The sequence below is a fragment of the Anopheles marshallii genome, chromosome 2 (assembly GCF_943734725.1).
Source record: "Anopheles marshallii chromosome 2, idAnoMarsDA_429_01, whole genome shotgun sequence".
NCBI classification, from domain to species: Eukaryota; Metazoa; Arthropoda; class Insecta; order Diptera; family Culicidae; genus Anopheles; species Anopheles marshallii.
Genome location: NC_071326.1, coordinates 61,866,175 through 61,879,503, shown reverse-complemented (window position 1 = coordinate 61,879,503; position 13,329 = coordinate 61,866,175). Strand labels below are relative to the sequence as shown.

The following is a 13,329-nucleotide window of genomic DNA, read 5'->3' as shown; positions in this document are numbered from 1 at the left end:
AATTGGTATTTAAATTTGTATCGTTCAACAGGTGGGTCATTGCTGCGTATGTTGTTCTCCATTTTGATATTGTTTGACATAAGAGCTACGTGTCATTTCAATGTAATTAAAATGTTTGTAGGTTTGAAATGATATTTTAAGCTTTAAATACATACCGAATATCTCATATAAAAGAAGTTTTGTTTAAAGATAATCATCGTACGTATTTCGATTTGTGAAAATTGCAAAAATATTCCCAATATTCAATCCATAACGAATACAACATAATCCCTTATGTCAAAGGACACGATGTCAATGTTTTTTTATATGATGGTGACAACCCAACCAAGACAAATTCAAAATATTTCAGACGAATTATGCTCAAATGAACCTTGCACGCATGTAACTCAAATATGCCTGTTTTTGTATGCATTCCAGTTATCTTAAAAAAAAAACAGAACAAATTAAAACATTTTATATACTGGACCGAAACGTCAATTTTGACAATCGATTACCAAATGGTCCATCTATCTTTAAATATCTTGGTTTTGTTTACCCAGCAAAGTCGTGGAATAAACAACGTAGTAAAAATACATCCTATTTAGTTCAACGAAATCGCTAACATGTCTGAAACTGCAACAAGTTCATTAAAAACATTTGCTGAGAAGCACGCCGAACGAATGGCACGATTGAAACAGTTGCATACACAACGCAATGAAGCCCGCGCTTCAAACCATCAAGAGGTCATCGCGGAGCATGAGCGCAAGAAGCTGCCTGCAAATTGGGAGGCTAGAAAACGACAAGCTGAATGGTTGATCGGGGATTTGAAGGCACGAACGGAAGCGAAAGAACATGGGCTGGATTATAATCGAGTGAAAATGCTTAACGTATCCGCCGCCGAAGCAGACCGCATCGATAAGCTAAAAGCGAAGAAGAGGAACGCAGATCCGGGCTTTTCGGACTATGAAGCACAAACAGCACGACAGTACAATCGGTTGGTTAAAGCGATGCCTGCCAGAGATTTGGAAAAGTATGACGAGCAAAAGGAAAGGTACGGAGATGCTTTCTACGGCGGTCCGAACGTTATACTGCAAGGTTTGCACAAGGACACTCCAGCTGCGATCGATAACATGGTGAAGGACTTGGAAGGGCAGATAGCCAAGCGTAAAAAGTTCTCTAGAAGACGTACACACAATGATGATGCCGATATAGATTACATTAACGAAAAGAATGCCCGATTCAACAAGAAATTGGAACGATTCTATGGGGAGCATACGGCAGAGATCAAACAGAACTTGGAACGCGGTACAGCTATCTAATATGTATTGAAATATCAATATCCATATTTTATTGAAAAGAATTAATAAAAATAAGACTAAAGAACAAAACAGCTGAGTTTTGTTTGTGACTCACAAAGAGGTACGAAACATCGCACATGATTAGAGCAAACACCAACAAAGTGAAGAAACATCGATTTTGGTTGGTATTTTGTTTGACGATCGACCACTGTGCATGCTGTCTGTTTGACAGTTGTGTGACAGTGTGTTTTGACAGACGCTTCGAGACAGTTGCTCGGCATGGAAAAGCCGAAAAATCTAGAAAAGTCTTGAAATTTTCGTGATCGTTCAGCTAATATTTGATAATCAAAACTGCCAGAGATCACGCTTGTAAGCTATCAGTCTCACTCGCTCGAACCTGTCGATTTGCATAATAAGCGTGCTAGTCTTCAGTAATTTAATTTGCTTGCGCAAAAATCATATTTTCCTCAATAACACATACCGTGCACTGTATTGGAACGGAGAATAAACGCGGCGTTAAATAATCATATAGCATCACGCTCTTGTCAAGAAAATTGCATCCACGGATCCACGCTGAGATTGCTCGTTGTGGTGGTCTGCGTGTCGAGTAACCTCTTCATAAGTTGAGCAAAAATGGCTAAATGGGGCGAAGGCGACCCACGCTGGATTGTGGAGGAGCGACCGGATGCGACAAATGTCAATAACTGGCACTGGACAGAGAAAAACGCTACACCATGGTCGAAGGATAAATTGAAGGCCCTTCTGGATGGATTTGTGATTTCCGGATCTGGCTTGGAATGCACTATAACAAAGATTGACAAGTTGGAAGGTGAGGCAACGGCCAATAACCGGAAAGGGAAGCTAATATTCTTTTACGAGTGGAACATAGTGCTGGTATGGAAGGGCCTATTTAACGATGAGGAGGTGACGGGCAAAGTGACCATTCCGAACCTCTCCGAGGAGAATGACGTGGACGAGGTGGAATTAACGGTATCATTGGATAGTTCCAATCCGGCTTCGGAGAAGATGAAGCTGTTCATGTATAACGTCGGCCGGGAGAAGCTGAGGAAGCAGTTGGACACCTACATTCGTGAGCTTAAGGCGGACTTTGCTAAGGGGTTGATCCTGCCGAAGAAGGACGAAGTGAATGGTACAGAGACGGAACCGCAGAAGAATGACAAAGAAACTGTGTTCGCTAGCGGGTTCAACAAGAAAAAGATTGACCTCGAAACCGTAACCAGTCCGAAGGATACCTCGAAAAAGGACGCTGGCTGTAAGCTCCACTTGAAGACGCTGAAAACGACGAATAAGTTCCAGTGCAGGTCGAACGAATTATTCGACGCACTTACGAGAGAGGATATGGTGACGGCATTCACCCGTGGACACGTTAAGCATGAGCTATTCAAGGGAGGAGAGTAAGTGAAACTAGCGTATTCAAGGGTATAAAGGGATTCAACATCATTTTAATGTATGTGTATATATCTTAGCTTCGTTTACTTTGGAGGCAATATTAGCGGCAAGTTTGAAGAAATTGTGCCGAACAAGAAAATTGTACAAACTTGGCGATACAAGGAGTGGCCTTCCGGACATTATTCGACTGTAACAATGGAGTTAGAAGAGCAGGTATGTATATTTTGGGTATATGCTTAGTTTAAGGAACGTCTTACGCTTGCAACTTTCAACGTTTAATAGAATTTCGTTCGTATATTAGTATATTAGTTAATTATACAATATAATAAGGGTATATCTTTTGAATTGATTAGCTTTCTACATTAGATCCGGCATGGCATGGCGCAACCTTATTAGGTATTTTTTGTATATTCATTTGTGTCCTCTAACGCTGTATGAAATGTGATTCTCAGTTGAATAGTTTTATTTTATGAAAGTGTTACATCGCAATACTATATTCCTAGTGAGCAATCGAGAACAAACACGAGGGTTTAATTAAAACAAAATAGTTTGCCGCGGGCTGAAAAAAACCAAATAAGTTGATTTCTTTTTTGTGTTTTGGAGACATATCTGGCAGTAATATGTTGTTATTGTGATAAATTCTCATATATTGGTATTCAAAGTTATCCACCGTTAACATCACTTTTTACATCACCGTTGAATAATATTATTAAGTCTAAGTTTGGTTGATATACGCTCTATTTTTCTGATCTTATTATTATGTTGTCTTCTAGGAGGATCACACAACACTTAAACTGACCCAAAAGATGATTCCGGCAGCCGAATTCGAAAGAACCGAACAGAATTGGAAGCGATACTATTGGGATAGTATTCGATCTGCTTTTGGATTCGGAAATCTTCTTTTGTAAAGGAAAAAAAATGGTATAATCATTCACTGTCACCAACAACACCACAATATGCACTCTTTTGCACGCTCTGTCTCAACAAATTCCTACCCTCGTTGAAACGCATTGCGATTAGTACTAATCGGGAAAGTTATAATCTATAGTTTCGGTACAAAAGCGGTGGTTGTATCGGCTAGGGACTGTAAATTATAATGAGATTACTATTACAGTTGTATGACAAATAGTTACACAAAATTGATCAGACACTTTCAACGCGATCCGAATGTGATTAGTATTCAACATTTGCTCTAAACTGGCAATCTATTTCGAACGCAATGCTTCATTTGAGTGCGGAAGGGACTCACTTATTGAAATACAGCTATAGTAAGACAAGTATATTTGAATTAGTCATTTTGTGTTTCATTCGTGCAACTGAGAAAGCAAAATTGCCCATATCTGCCATTAGCTAGACGTGGCTTGCTAGTCTCATTATCCAGCGACACCTTGCTTATATCATTGCTTTAATTTATGTTAGTGTAAAATTAAACCCGTTCCGATTATGCACGAAGCGTAGGATCGTGTTGTACAAGAACAAAGATAGCGATAACATGTAACAACGAGCAGAGTACGTGGTATTGTAATGTGAAGCGATTTTACTTTTGATATAATAAAAAGTAAACTAGTAATTCTAATGAGCTAAGAATTTCCGGTGTATTTAGTGCAGTGTTACACTGCATAGTTGGAAAGAATAAGGTTTTCCAAAGTAATCGTAATTTAGTATAATATACTCGTAAAACATTCTTCAGAAAACAAAAACGATAAAGGCTTGGGTGGGAACAATGACTCGTTTGATGATTCACGGATAAGTAGTGTTATTGAATGGTTGATTTCAAAAGTTTCGTCAGTAGCATTTCCACACTAGACGATCGGGATGGTTTCAGCTTCTAGTCATCATAACTTCTTGAATAAAGTGGAAAAGTTTTCGGATACAAAATGTCGTTCGGATGAGCTCCTATTGGTAGAAAGACTAACTATACTCTCGGTAATCCAGGACCAATTCATAACGTCCGAGTTTCATAGTTGCGGCAAGATTTACGCTACTGGTTTGAAGTCGAATGTAGAAAAAGCGAAATCGCAACATAAATATTTTTTTGTCCCGCACAACGAAAGCACTAGTTCGTTCATTATACGCAGCTACAGTTGGATGTGTTAGAGGGGGAAAAATCATAAACAGAGGATAATGTAGAAGAAAAAGTATATATATTTCACAAGTGGTTTATTGAATCAACGGCGGTACACGTTGAAAAACAAAGTTTCTCGTGCTGTTATCAAAGAGTACATATGATATTGTCATAATTTTCATGAATGTTAAGGTTCATTTTATATCATGTTACAACTATCGTTTTAACTCCTTCCGGTTGACATCCAGATCGGTAACCTTCCAGATTACATTTTTTACATCTTCTTTACCGCACCTCACGAGGTCTAGGCCAGCCAACTCTGGCTTTCTATGACGTTATTTACCCGTAGCCGAATAGTCAGTCCTGCGTGCGGAGGATTGGTCCGGATGGTCGTGATTTGGTCTTGTGAAGACCGGCGCCGCTACCAATACACCACCGGACATAGGAAGCGTAATACACCACATTCTGACGATTTCCAATAGAACATCAACCGTGTCGTGATTTAGTTTTGCAACTAGCGTACGGCTAGGGAGAGTACTAAATTTTATATGAACGGGGATTATTTGCCATGTTGGCAAAGTGTGATGCTTCCAATGATGTAACAAATTATATATTTTAATTTTAATTTTAATTAAGGAAAATTTATTTTTCATTGTGGCAGGTGCAACCAGTTCACCTCCGTTTTTCCCTAAGTACTGTGCTGTTGTCCGCCCACCAATTACTTCAGGAACAGTTTTGGAGAAACCGACACCAATGCCATCAGCGAAAAGTCAATACAAATTAATACTTAAGCAACAAAATCATTAAATACTTTATGATTTCGAACGTTCTGCAAATGCTATTTATTAAAAATTTAAAATGTTAGTACAGGTAGTCCCCGAGATATGCGGTTCCTCTTATACGGGGATTCGGAGATATGTGGTTTTTGTAAATTTGACAGCTGAGTTACTTTATAGCACAAAATCTAAGCAAACAGGTGTAACATTGATCTAAAATAGCTTTCTTTTTCATATAAACCATTTGTTTTTAGTTTATTCTCATGTATTCTATAAAAAAGTAGCCTGGTTTTCTGAATAAATTAAGTGTAGAGAAGAAAGTCAAATATCTAACCTTCAAGTTGTGGTGTTAATTGTAGACCTTTCTTTATTTAGAGACGTGCGCTGCCGGGCTGGCGTTATGGTGATGTTGCCCGGTTTAGGTGTGACGAGATAAGAGAGCTCTGTGTGGCGTACGCAACTTATTTATAATGTATCCTAACACTAATACTAGATTCTAATTCTCTAAACCTAGCTAATTCTATTCCTTACCTATACATACATATTAACGGATGCCATAAAATTACTTAGCTACAGGGTGGTTCTTACCACACGCCTAACCTTTTTTTTTTTCTTTTATATAGTTTGATTCTTAGTTTGAATAGTTCCTATTCTTGTGCACCATTTCGTTTTTATTGTTAATTTTTACTATTACATTTTCATCTTGGATTTCTATTAGTTTGTATGGCCCATGATATTTCGCATCTAGTTTACCTGCAACTTCGTTTCGTATCAGAACAGTATCTCCTTTGTTCAAAACTTTAACTTTACATTTCCTATCATACGTCGTTTTGCTTTTCATTTTTCTTTGCATTATTTTCTGACGAACGTCTTTGTGTACAATATGCAGTTTCGCTTTTAGGAGATTAGCGTAGTTTTCTAAATTGTAATCAATTCTAGAGTGTTTGGTACTATTTATTACGTGGGACGGTACATTGGCTTGTCTACCGTAGACAAGGTAGAATGGTGTATGGTTAGTCGTAGAGTGTACGGTGTTGTTGTATGCGAACTCGTAAATTTTCACCCATTTACTCCAGTCTAGGGAGTTATTGTTACTAAATATCCGCAGGAAGTTCCCTAACATTTTGTGTGAATTTTCCAATGCTCCAATGGTTTCGTGGTGATAGGCGGTTGAGTTTAATTTATCTATCCTGAGTATCGTACAAATATCTTTAAATAACGATGACATAAACTCAGTACCACGGTCTGTACAAATACACTCTGGCACTCCATATTTAAGTATAACGTTTTCTACGAATGCTTGTGCAACTGTATCAGTTTGTTTGTTTTTTTATAGGAGTTGCGGTGATGAATTTTGTTAGGTCGCATTGGGTAGTTAAGATGTACTGAAATCCTTCTGAATTAACGAATGGCCCTACAAGATCCAAGAATATCTTCTGCATTGCTTTGGTGGCTGTTGTGGTTATTTTTAGTGGTATTTTCGGTTCATTCACATGCCTATATCTTTGACATTCGGCGCAATTCTTTATCATCTTCTTAACATCCTGATCGATCCCTTTCCATGTGTAACGTAGTTTAATTGTTTTCAATGTGCGTTGGATCCCGGCGTGACCCGCAGTAGGCAAAATATGGTAATCATTCATTATTAGTAGCTTCTTCTGTGACTCATTCTCTGGTATAACTTTTACATCCTCATTCAGCACTAGAATTTTGGGCATTCCTTTTATATTGAGTGTTTTCATTTGTTTCATAAACTCTGTAGTATGTTGATCTTTTTTCCTTACAATTAAATATACTTTCTTCTTCAACTCTTTAACATGACCTTTCATCTGCGTCAAGATTCCTCGTAAGCGAATCAAGCTATTGATGTGAGGTACAGTTATTTTATCTTCGGTTATTGTAAGGTTTTGTGTATTGGGACTCAGTAGTAATTCAATGTATTTAACTTTACTAGCTTCAGGCTGATCCGTAATCTTTTGATCTTCTTGATCTTCATGGTGTATTTTTGCTCGCGTAGTTATTAATGCATCTGCGCTCATATCTTTCAACTCCTTCACTGTTAAACGTGACAATGTGTCAGCTACAACGTTCTCCTTCCCTTTTTTATAAAAAATTGAAAATGAATATTCTTCCAAAGCTAAGCGAAATTTTGTAAGTCTGCTAGATGGGTTTTTCATAGAAAACAGATAAACGAGTGGTCTATGATCGGTATATATTTCAAATTCTCTTCCATAAAGATATGGTCGATAATGTCTAATAGCCCAAACAATTGCTAGTAGCTCTTTCTCGATTGTTCCGTAGTTTAGTTCAGCTTTGTTCAGAGCCCTGCTTGCGAAAGAAATTGGTTTATTGTTTTTATTACTGAGGACCGCACCGATGGCTAATCCTGATGCATCGGTATGCAATATGAAAGTATTACTTTCTCCAAAATCGGGAAAATCTAGGATAGGTGGATTAATAAAAAGATTTTTCAAAATATCGAACGATTTCTGGCAAGCTAGACTTCATCTAAATGGGATGTCTTTTCTGGTTAAATAATTCAATGGCATACAGATTTCAGCAAAGTTCTTGATATGTTTGCGATAGTAGTTTGCAAAAGCTACAAAACGTTTGACTTCTTCTGCATTTGCAGGTGTTTGCCAATTTTGGATACATTGTATCTTCTGAGGATCTGGTTTGACGCCTTCAGCTGAAATGCAATGACCTAGATAGATCAATTCTTGTTTTAGAAAATGGCATTTGGCTGGATTTAGTTTTAAGTTAACGTTTCGTAATCTCTCAAAAATACTTATCAAATTTTTATGATGTTCTTCGATTGATCTCCCAAAAACGATAATGTCGTCTAGATATACAAGGCATTTTTCAAGGTTTAAACCAGATAACGCAACAGTCATCATACGTGAGAACGTAGATGGACTTATCTTAAGACCCATTGGTAATTTTTTCATTTGGTATTGGCCGGTAGGCGTAGTGAAGGCAGTTATTGGTCTGTTTTCTTTTTTTAGTTGACATTGATAATATCCCTGGGAGAGATCCAAATGGGAGAAATATTTCGATCCTGAAAGAGAATCGATTACCTCATCTATATTGGGTAATGGGAATTTATCATCCTTTAGAACAGTATTAACTTTTCTATAATCGATCACAAGCCTCCATTTTTTAATATGATTGATGATTTCTTGGGTACTAATAAGACTGGGCTGTTCCATTCGGAACATGCTTCTTCAATTATTTCATCCTCCACTAGTTTAGATATTTCATTATCTAGTTGAGTTCTTTGTGCATAAGGCAGTTTATATTGCTTGGAATAGATGGGTAAAGTGTTATCGCGAACCTTCAATGTTGCTTCATAAATGTGTGTTGTGCTTAGTTTATCGTTTTTTAGGCAAAATATGTCATTATATTTTACACATATTTTTGAAATAGCAGATTTATCACTATCAGAAAGGTGAGTTAAATCTAATTCGTTTAATAATTGGTTAGAATGTGCACAATCACGTTAAGGCGTATTTATTTTAGTAATAAAGTAATTGGTTGCAGGTTTGATAGTGGGTTTTAACGATTTAATAGTAATGGGATGATTCCGAAAATTTACAACACGAACCGGTATTGTACCATTGGACGGATTCGAAATTGTGTTAGCTATGTAAACGTAGGGTTGAATGGCTTCATTTAGCACTACACATGTATCAGTGAACGTAGTAGCAACATGTACAATGGCTTCTGTTCTTGGTGCTATAACAAAAGAATTATGATCATTCATAGAAATAAATTTCAAACTGTTTTCATTGAAATTCAGAATTGCTCCATGTTCCCGTAGAAAGTTAGCTCCAATTAATCCGACTATGTTGGATGGAAGAGTGTTTACGATATGAAATGTTATAGGATATTGTTGTGAAGAGAATGTTATGGTTGTTTCAACGATCCCTAAAGCTTGTGTTTTTCCGTTCAGACCATTAATTTTTAAACCTATAGAATTATTTATGGGGATATTAGACGGCAAGTATTTTTTGTTAAGGATGCAACAAGTGGCACCTGTATCTATAATAAGCTCAAAATTCTTATTGAAAATTGAAAAATATGCCTTTACACTTTGATTTGTTTGTGGACTAGCGAAATAAATGTCCAATATCGTTTAAATTATCTGAGGTTTCCTGGGTTGGAACAGTCTCGGAGTGAGGTGTATCGGCCAAATTTATATTATGAGTGTTATTAGCTGGTTGATTTCCTTGCCGATAATCTCTTGAGTTTGTGTGATAATTGTTGTTATACGATCGTGTTCTATAAGGACGTCGAGCTCTATTGGTGTATGTCCTTGGACGCGATTGGTACGCATTTCCTGGTGTTTGTATAGTATGTCTGTGTCGTGGATAATTCCCATAAGATCGATGGTTTGGTCTATTGTAATACAAATCATGATCTCTTCGGTAATAAGTTTGGCACCAGAAAGACGAATCATTATTCGATATTTTTTCACTCGGCTCGCACTCTAAAGCATCAGAAACTGCTTTGTTTAGCGTAGTAGGATTTCTCGCTTGTAGAAAAAATCGAGTATTAGGATTTTTCAGTCCATTTACAAAAGCTCGAACCGCTATTGGTTCTACAATGTTTGTTGCGGCTGCTTCGCTGGAAAAAGTACCGGACGAAACGTGTGCTGCTGCAAGTTTGGAAGCAAGTTTTTCCATTTCAGAGCCAAATTCGGAAATAGATTGTTTTGTTTGCTTTTGAGAATCAATTTCCTTTTCGACAGCAAGCGGTGTTAATTGTATTCGGAATCTATCACGTAATAACCTAAATGCCTCTGCAATAGTAGTAGCACGGTCAATCGTTCCATGAGCACTGCCAATTAAAGTAGTTTTAAGAAATTTAAGAGTATCTGTTTCGCTTACTCCTTCTGAATAATTTTGTAATAATTCCACACTTTCAATATAGGAATTCAATTCAAATGCGGACCCATTGTAAGGTTTCACGATTTTTAATGCTAAATTAATATCTAGCTTTGGAGCCATTTTAATTTCTTCTTCAATGATGGCGGGTATGCAAAGAGGTTTTGTATTTCCTCTGCTAGATGTTCTGCTCGCTCTTCTCATAGGTAAAAAAAAAATTCTTAAAATGGCGCTTCAATACTTGCACTGATAACTTACGCACATTTAATCACGCAATACACATTTTTAATAAATCATTTAAAAAAAAGAATAAATAAATAAATTAATAAATTAACGTAAAGTATCTCAATAAAGAATGAGTAAAATTCAGTGGATGAGGAGCAAAATTTAGTAGGAGACTTTGCACTATTTTTTTTTTTCTTCACGTGGGACGCATTTGCACACTGTGTAAATCACTGGCCTTTGACAAATAAATATCTTTTAGAAAGATTTTTTTTTTCACATGGAATACACTGTACCTAATATAACTATACCCTGCTTTCACAATTATTCTGATATAACAACATAATTTTTTTTTTTTGTTACGCACACACATGCTCACTCACCGGGATTGCAGCATTCAGTTGCCCTTTAGTGTCTGGTCGGATGCAGCTGCGATGGCGGATTTTCGGCGTCGTTCTCTCGACGCAATACGGTTGTCCTTACGAGGATTTCTTCATCGGGTCATCAGGCTGCGCTGGGTTACTGCTCTTAATTCGTACGTTTTGCCTCGTGCACATGTGGCTGCGATGTCGGATCTGCGATAGCGGCTCGGTGACGGCGTTCTGGTGATGTCTTCTTTGGCGTCTGTTCGAAGTTCACTGCGCTGGATCGGTGGCTTGATTTCGAACCGTCGTTGTTTCATCAAAACTGGCTGGGATGGCAAATCTTTGACGGTGTTCACTCGATGCTACACTATTGTATTCTCGACACTAAATTCACTGCGCGTGTCACTGTTCTGAGGTCATACTTTTTTTTAGTGGTGTGCCATCTGGAGATAACGTTCTAGAAGCTTCGGCTGTTGACCTCCTGGCAGGATCGCCATGTAGTGTGTTTGCAGACCTTTCTTTATTTAGGACGTGCGCTGCCGGGCTGGCGTTATGGTGATGTTGCCCGGTTTAGGTGTGACGAGATAAGAGAGCTCTGTGTGGCGTACGCAACTTATTTATAATGTATCCTAACACTAATACTAGATTCTAATTCTCTATACCTAGCTAATTCTATTCCTTACCTATACATACATATTAACGGATGCCATAAAATTACTTAGCTACAGGGTGGTTCTTACCACAAAGTATAAACGATTTTACTCCCGGATTCGACTTACGCGGAAATTCGAGATACGTGGAAATAAGCAAGAATCAAAACAAAATATGTACATAACTTGTTGAACTGAAATCTACCCAACCGCTCAATTCTGGCAGCAGCCTATTACTGTACTTAAGCTATTAGTATTTGTTTTAAACATTTCCCTACAATGCACTCGCCCTACAATCGATCACGTTTAGTGGTGTGCTTAACGAGCGCTTAGTGTTGTGCACATTAGCTAAGTTGTGAGTTTTATTGCGGCAAATTTAAACGCTGCATCATCATACGTACACAACATTCCAGTGCAGAGTGTTTGCTATACATTTGCTCCAATCGATTAGACAACAAGCGCCGAAAAGGGTTTGCAGTTATCAAAGAGCAATAAAAACTATTACCATCTTATTCCTGCTCAACCGTGCGTAACGGCCCGGTAGTTATTAATTAATTTGTTACAACCGCCCTCCCAGTCCGTCTGAGTTTCCGGCTTCGCTAGCATTAGGCACGCACCAACACACGCGGCAAATGGCCACATTCGGTACTCTCTGTTTCGAAACTACCCTTTTACAAAGAAACTTAGGGCGAACGAGTTTTAATCACTTTATTCGCAACAGTGTCCGGGGAAGGGAGTTGGGAGAGGGTTGGGTTGTGGGTATAAAGAATACCTTGGGAGAGCGGTTGAAAAACCCCCTACGGTTTGGAATGAGATGGTGTTTGGGGAGGAAAAGTTTCACGATTGCACGAAAGCACCATACCGTAGCGATAATGCGGTCCGAAGAAACGAAGAGCGGGAAGGAACAACGGATGACCTAAGATTAGGACCGTGGCGAAATTAAGCGGCAACGATGTTTTTGGGGTATGCTCACTTACCACACTACTAGCATAAGCTGCTAAATGTATCGCTGCTTTCAGTCTGTGGGTGTATTTTGTTCTGATAGTTTTGAGGATTATAGCGAGATAGGTATGGAGTGCTCAGGTGTGGATGCGAAAACCATGCAAACGGTACATGGGGGTTTGCTTTTTCGCGTGGAGCTACGCGCAATGGTTGTGTGTGTGTGGTTCAATTTCACGGTAAAGCTTGACTTGCGGTTTCTTCATCATATGTTCATTTTGAATGAAAATGGGTTAAATTATTTGCACTCGGCAAAGCCTCGGTCTGGAAGCGAAGTAGGCACGGTGGGGCAAGCCACTACACCGGCGGGCTTATGCATTATACGTTAATTAAACTTTTGTAAGAGTCTTAATAATTATCACTTAACGTGTGGGTTGTTGTGGTTTGGTTGGTTTTTCTCTCTCACTCTCTCTCTCTATCTCTTAAGCTGAAAGAGTGACAGTTAGGAGAACCCTCGAAACAGAAAGGAAGCATCAAAGCATTTTCCTAACTATCTAGTAAGATAAACACATACACTCACACGTGCAGCCTTGATCCATGCGTTTCATTCTGCAAACGTTTAACGTGTGTGGGATGTGCCCCGCCGTCATATACATTATTATCGTTCCATTTGCAACCCACGAGATGGCACCAAAATGGCAATCATTAACATCGGTTAAATGCAGATATTGCCGCACGT

General features: G+C 38.3%; 2 protein-coding genes across 2 annotated transcripts; both read left to right on the top strand.

The window, feature by feature from the left end:
• Positions 1–602: 602 nt before the first annotated feature.
• On the top strand, positions 603–1,298 carry LOC128707789 (pre-mRNA-splicing factor Syf2). The gene has a single exon (XM_053802745.1). It carries the CDS (start codon positions 603–605, stop codon positions 1,296–1,298), a length of 696 nt encoding a protein of 231 aa, XP_053658720.1.
• Positions 1,299–1,910: 612 nt separating this feature from the next.
• On the top strand, positions 1,911–3,595 carry LOC128719196 (activator of 90 kDa heat shock protein ATPase homolog 1). Its single transcript, XM_053812819.1, has 3 exons — positions 1,911–2,692; positions 2,765–2,900; positions 3,461–3,595. The coding sequence occupies exons 1-3, from the start codon at positions 1,911–1,913 to the stop codon at positions 3,593–3,595; spliced, it is 1,053 nt and encodes a 350-aa protein (XP_053668794.1).
• The last annotated feature ends 9,734 nt before the right edge of the window (positions 3,596–13,329 follow it).

What these genes read in the sequence shown, in the direction of transcription:
- LOC128707789 (XM_053802745.1), top strand. Translation starts at nt 603, where the DNA reads ATGTCTGAAACTGCAACAAGTTCATTAAAAACATTTGCTGAGAAGCAC.
- LOC128719196 (XM_053812819.1), top strand. Translation starts at nt 1,911, where the DNA reads ATGGCTAAATGGGGCGAAGGCGACCCACGCTGGATTGTGGAGGAGCGA. An exon ending in GAGCTATTCAAGGGAGGAGA is followed by an intron (nt 2,693 to 2,764) that starts GTAAGTGAAACT and finishes TATATATCTTAG; the next exon opens with CTTCGTTTACTTTGGAGGCA. An exon ending in CAATGGAGTTAGAAGAGCAG is followed by an intron (nt 2,901 to 3,460) that starts GTATGTATATTT and finishes GTTGTCTTCTAG; the next exon opens with GAGGATCACACAACACTTAA.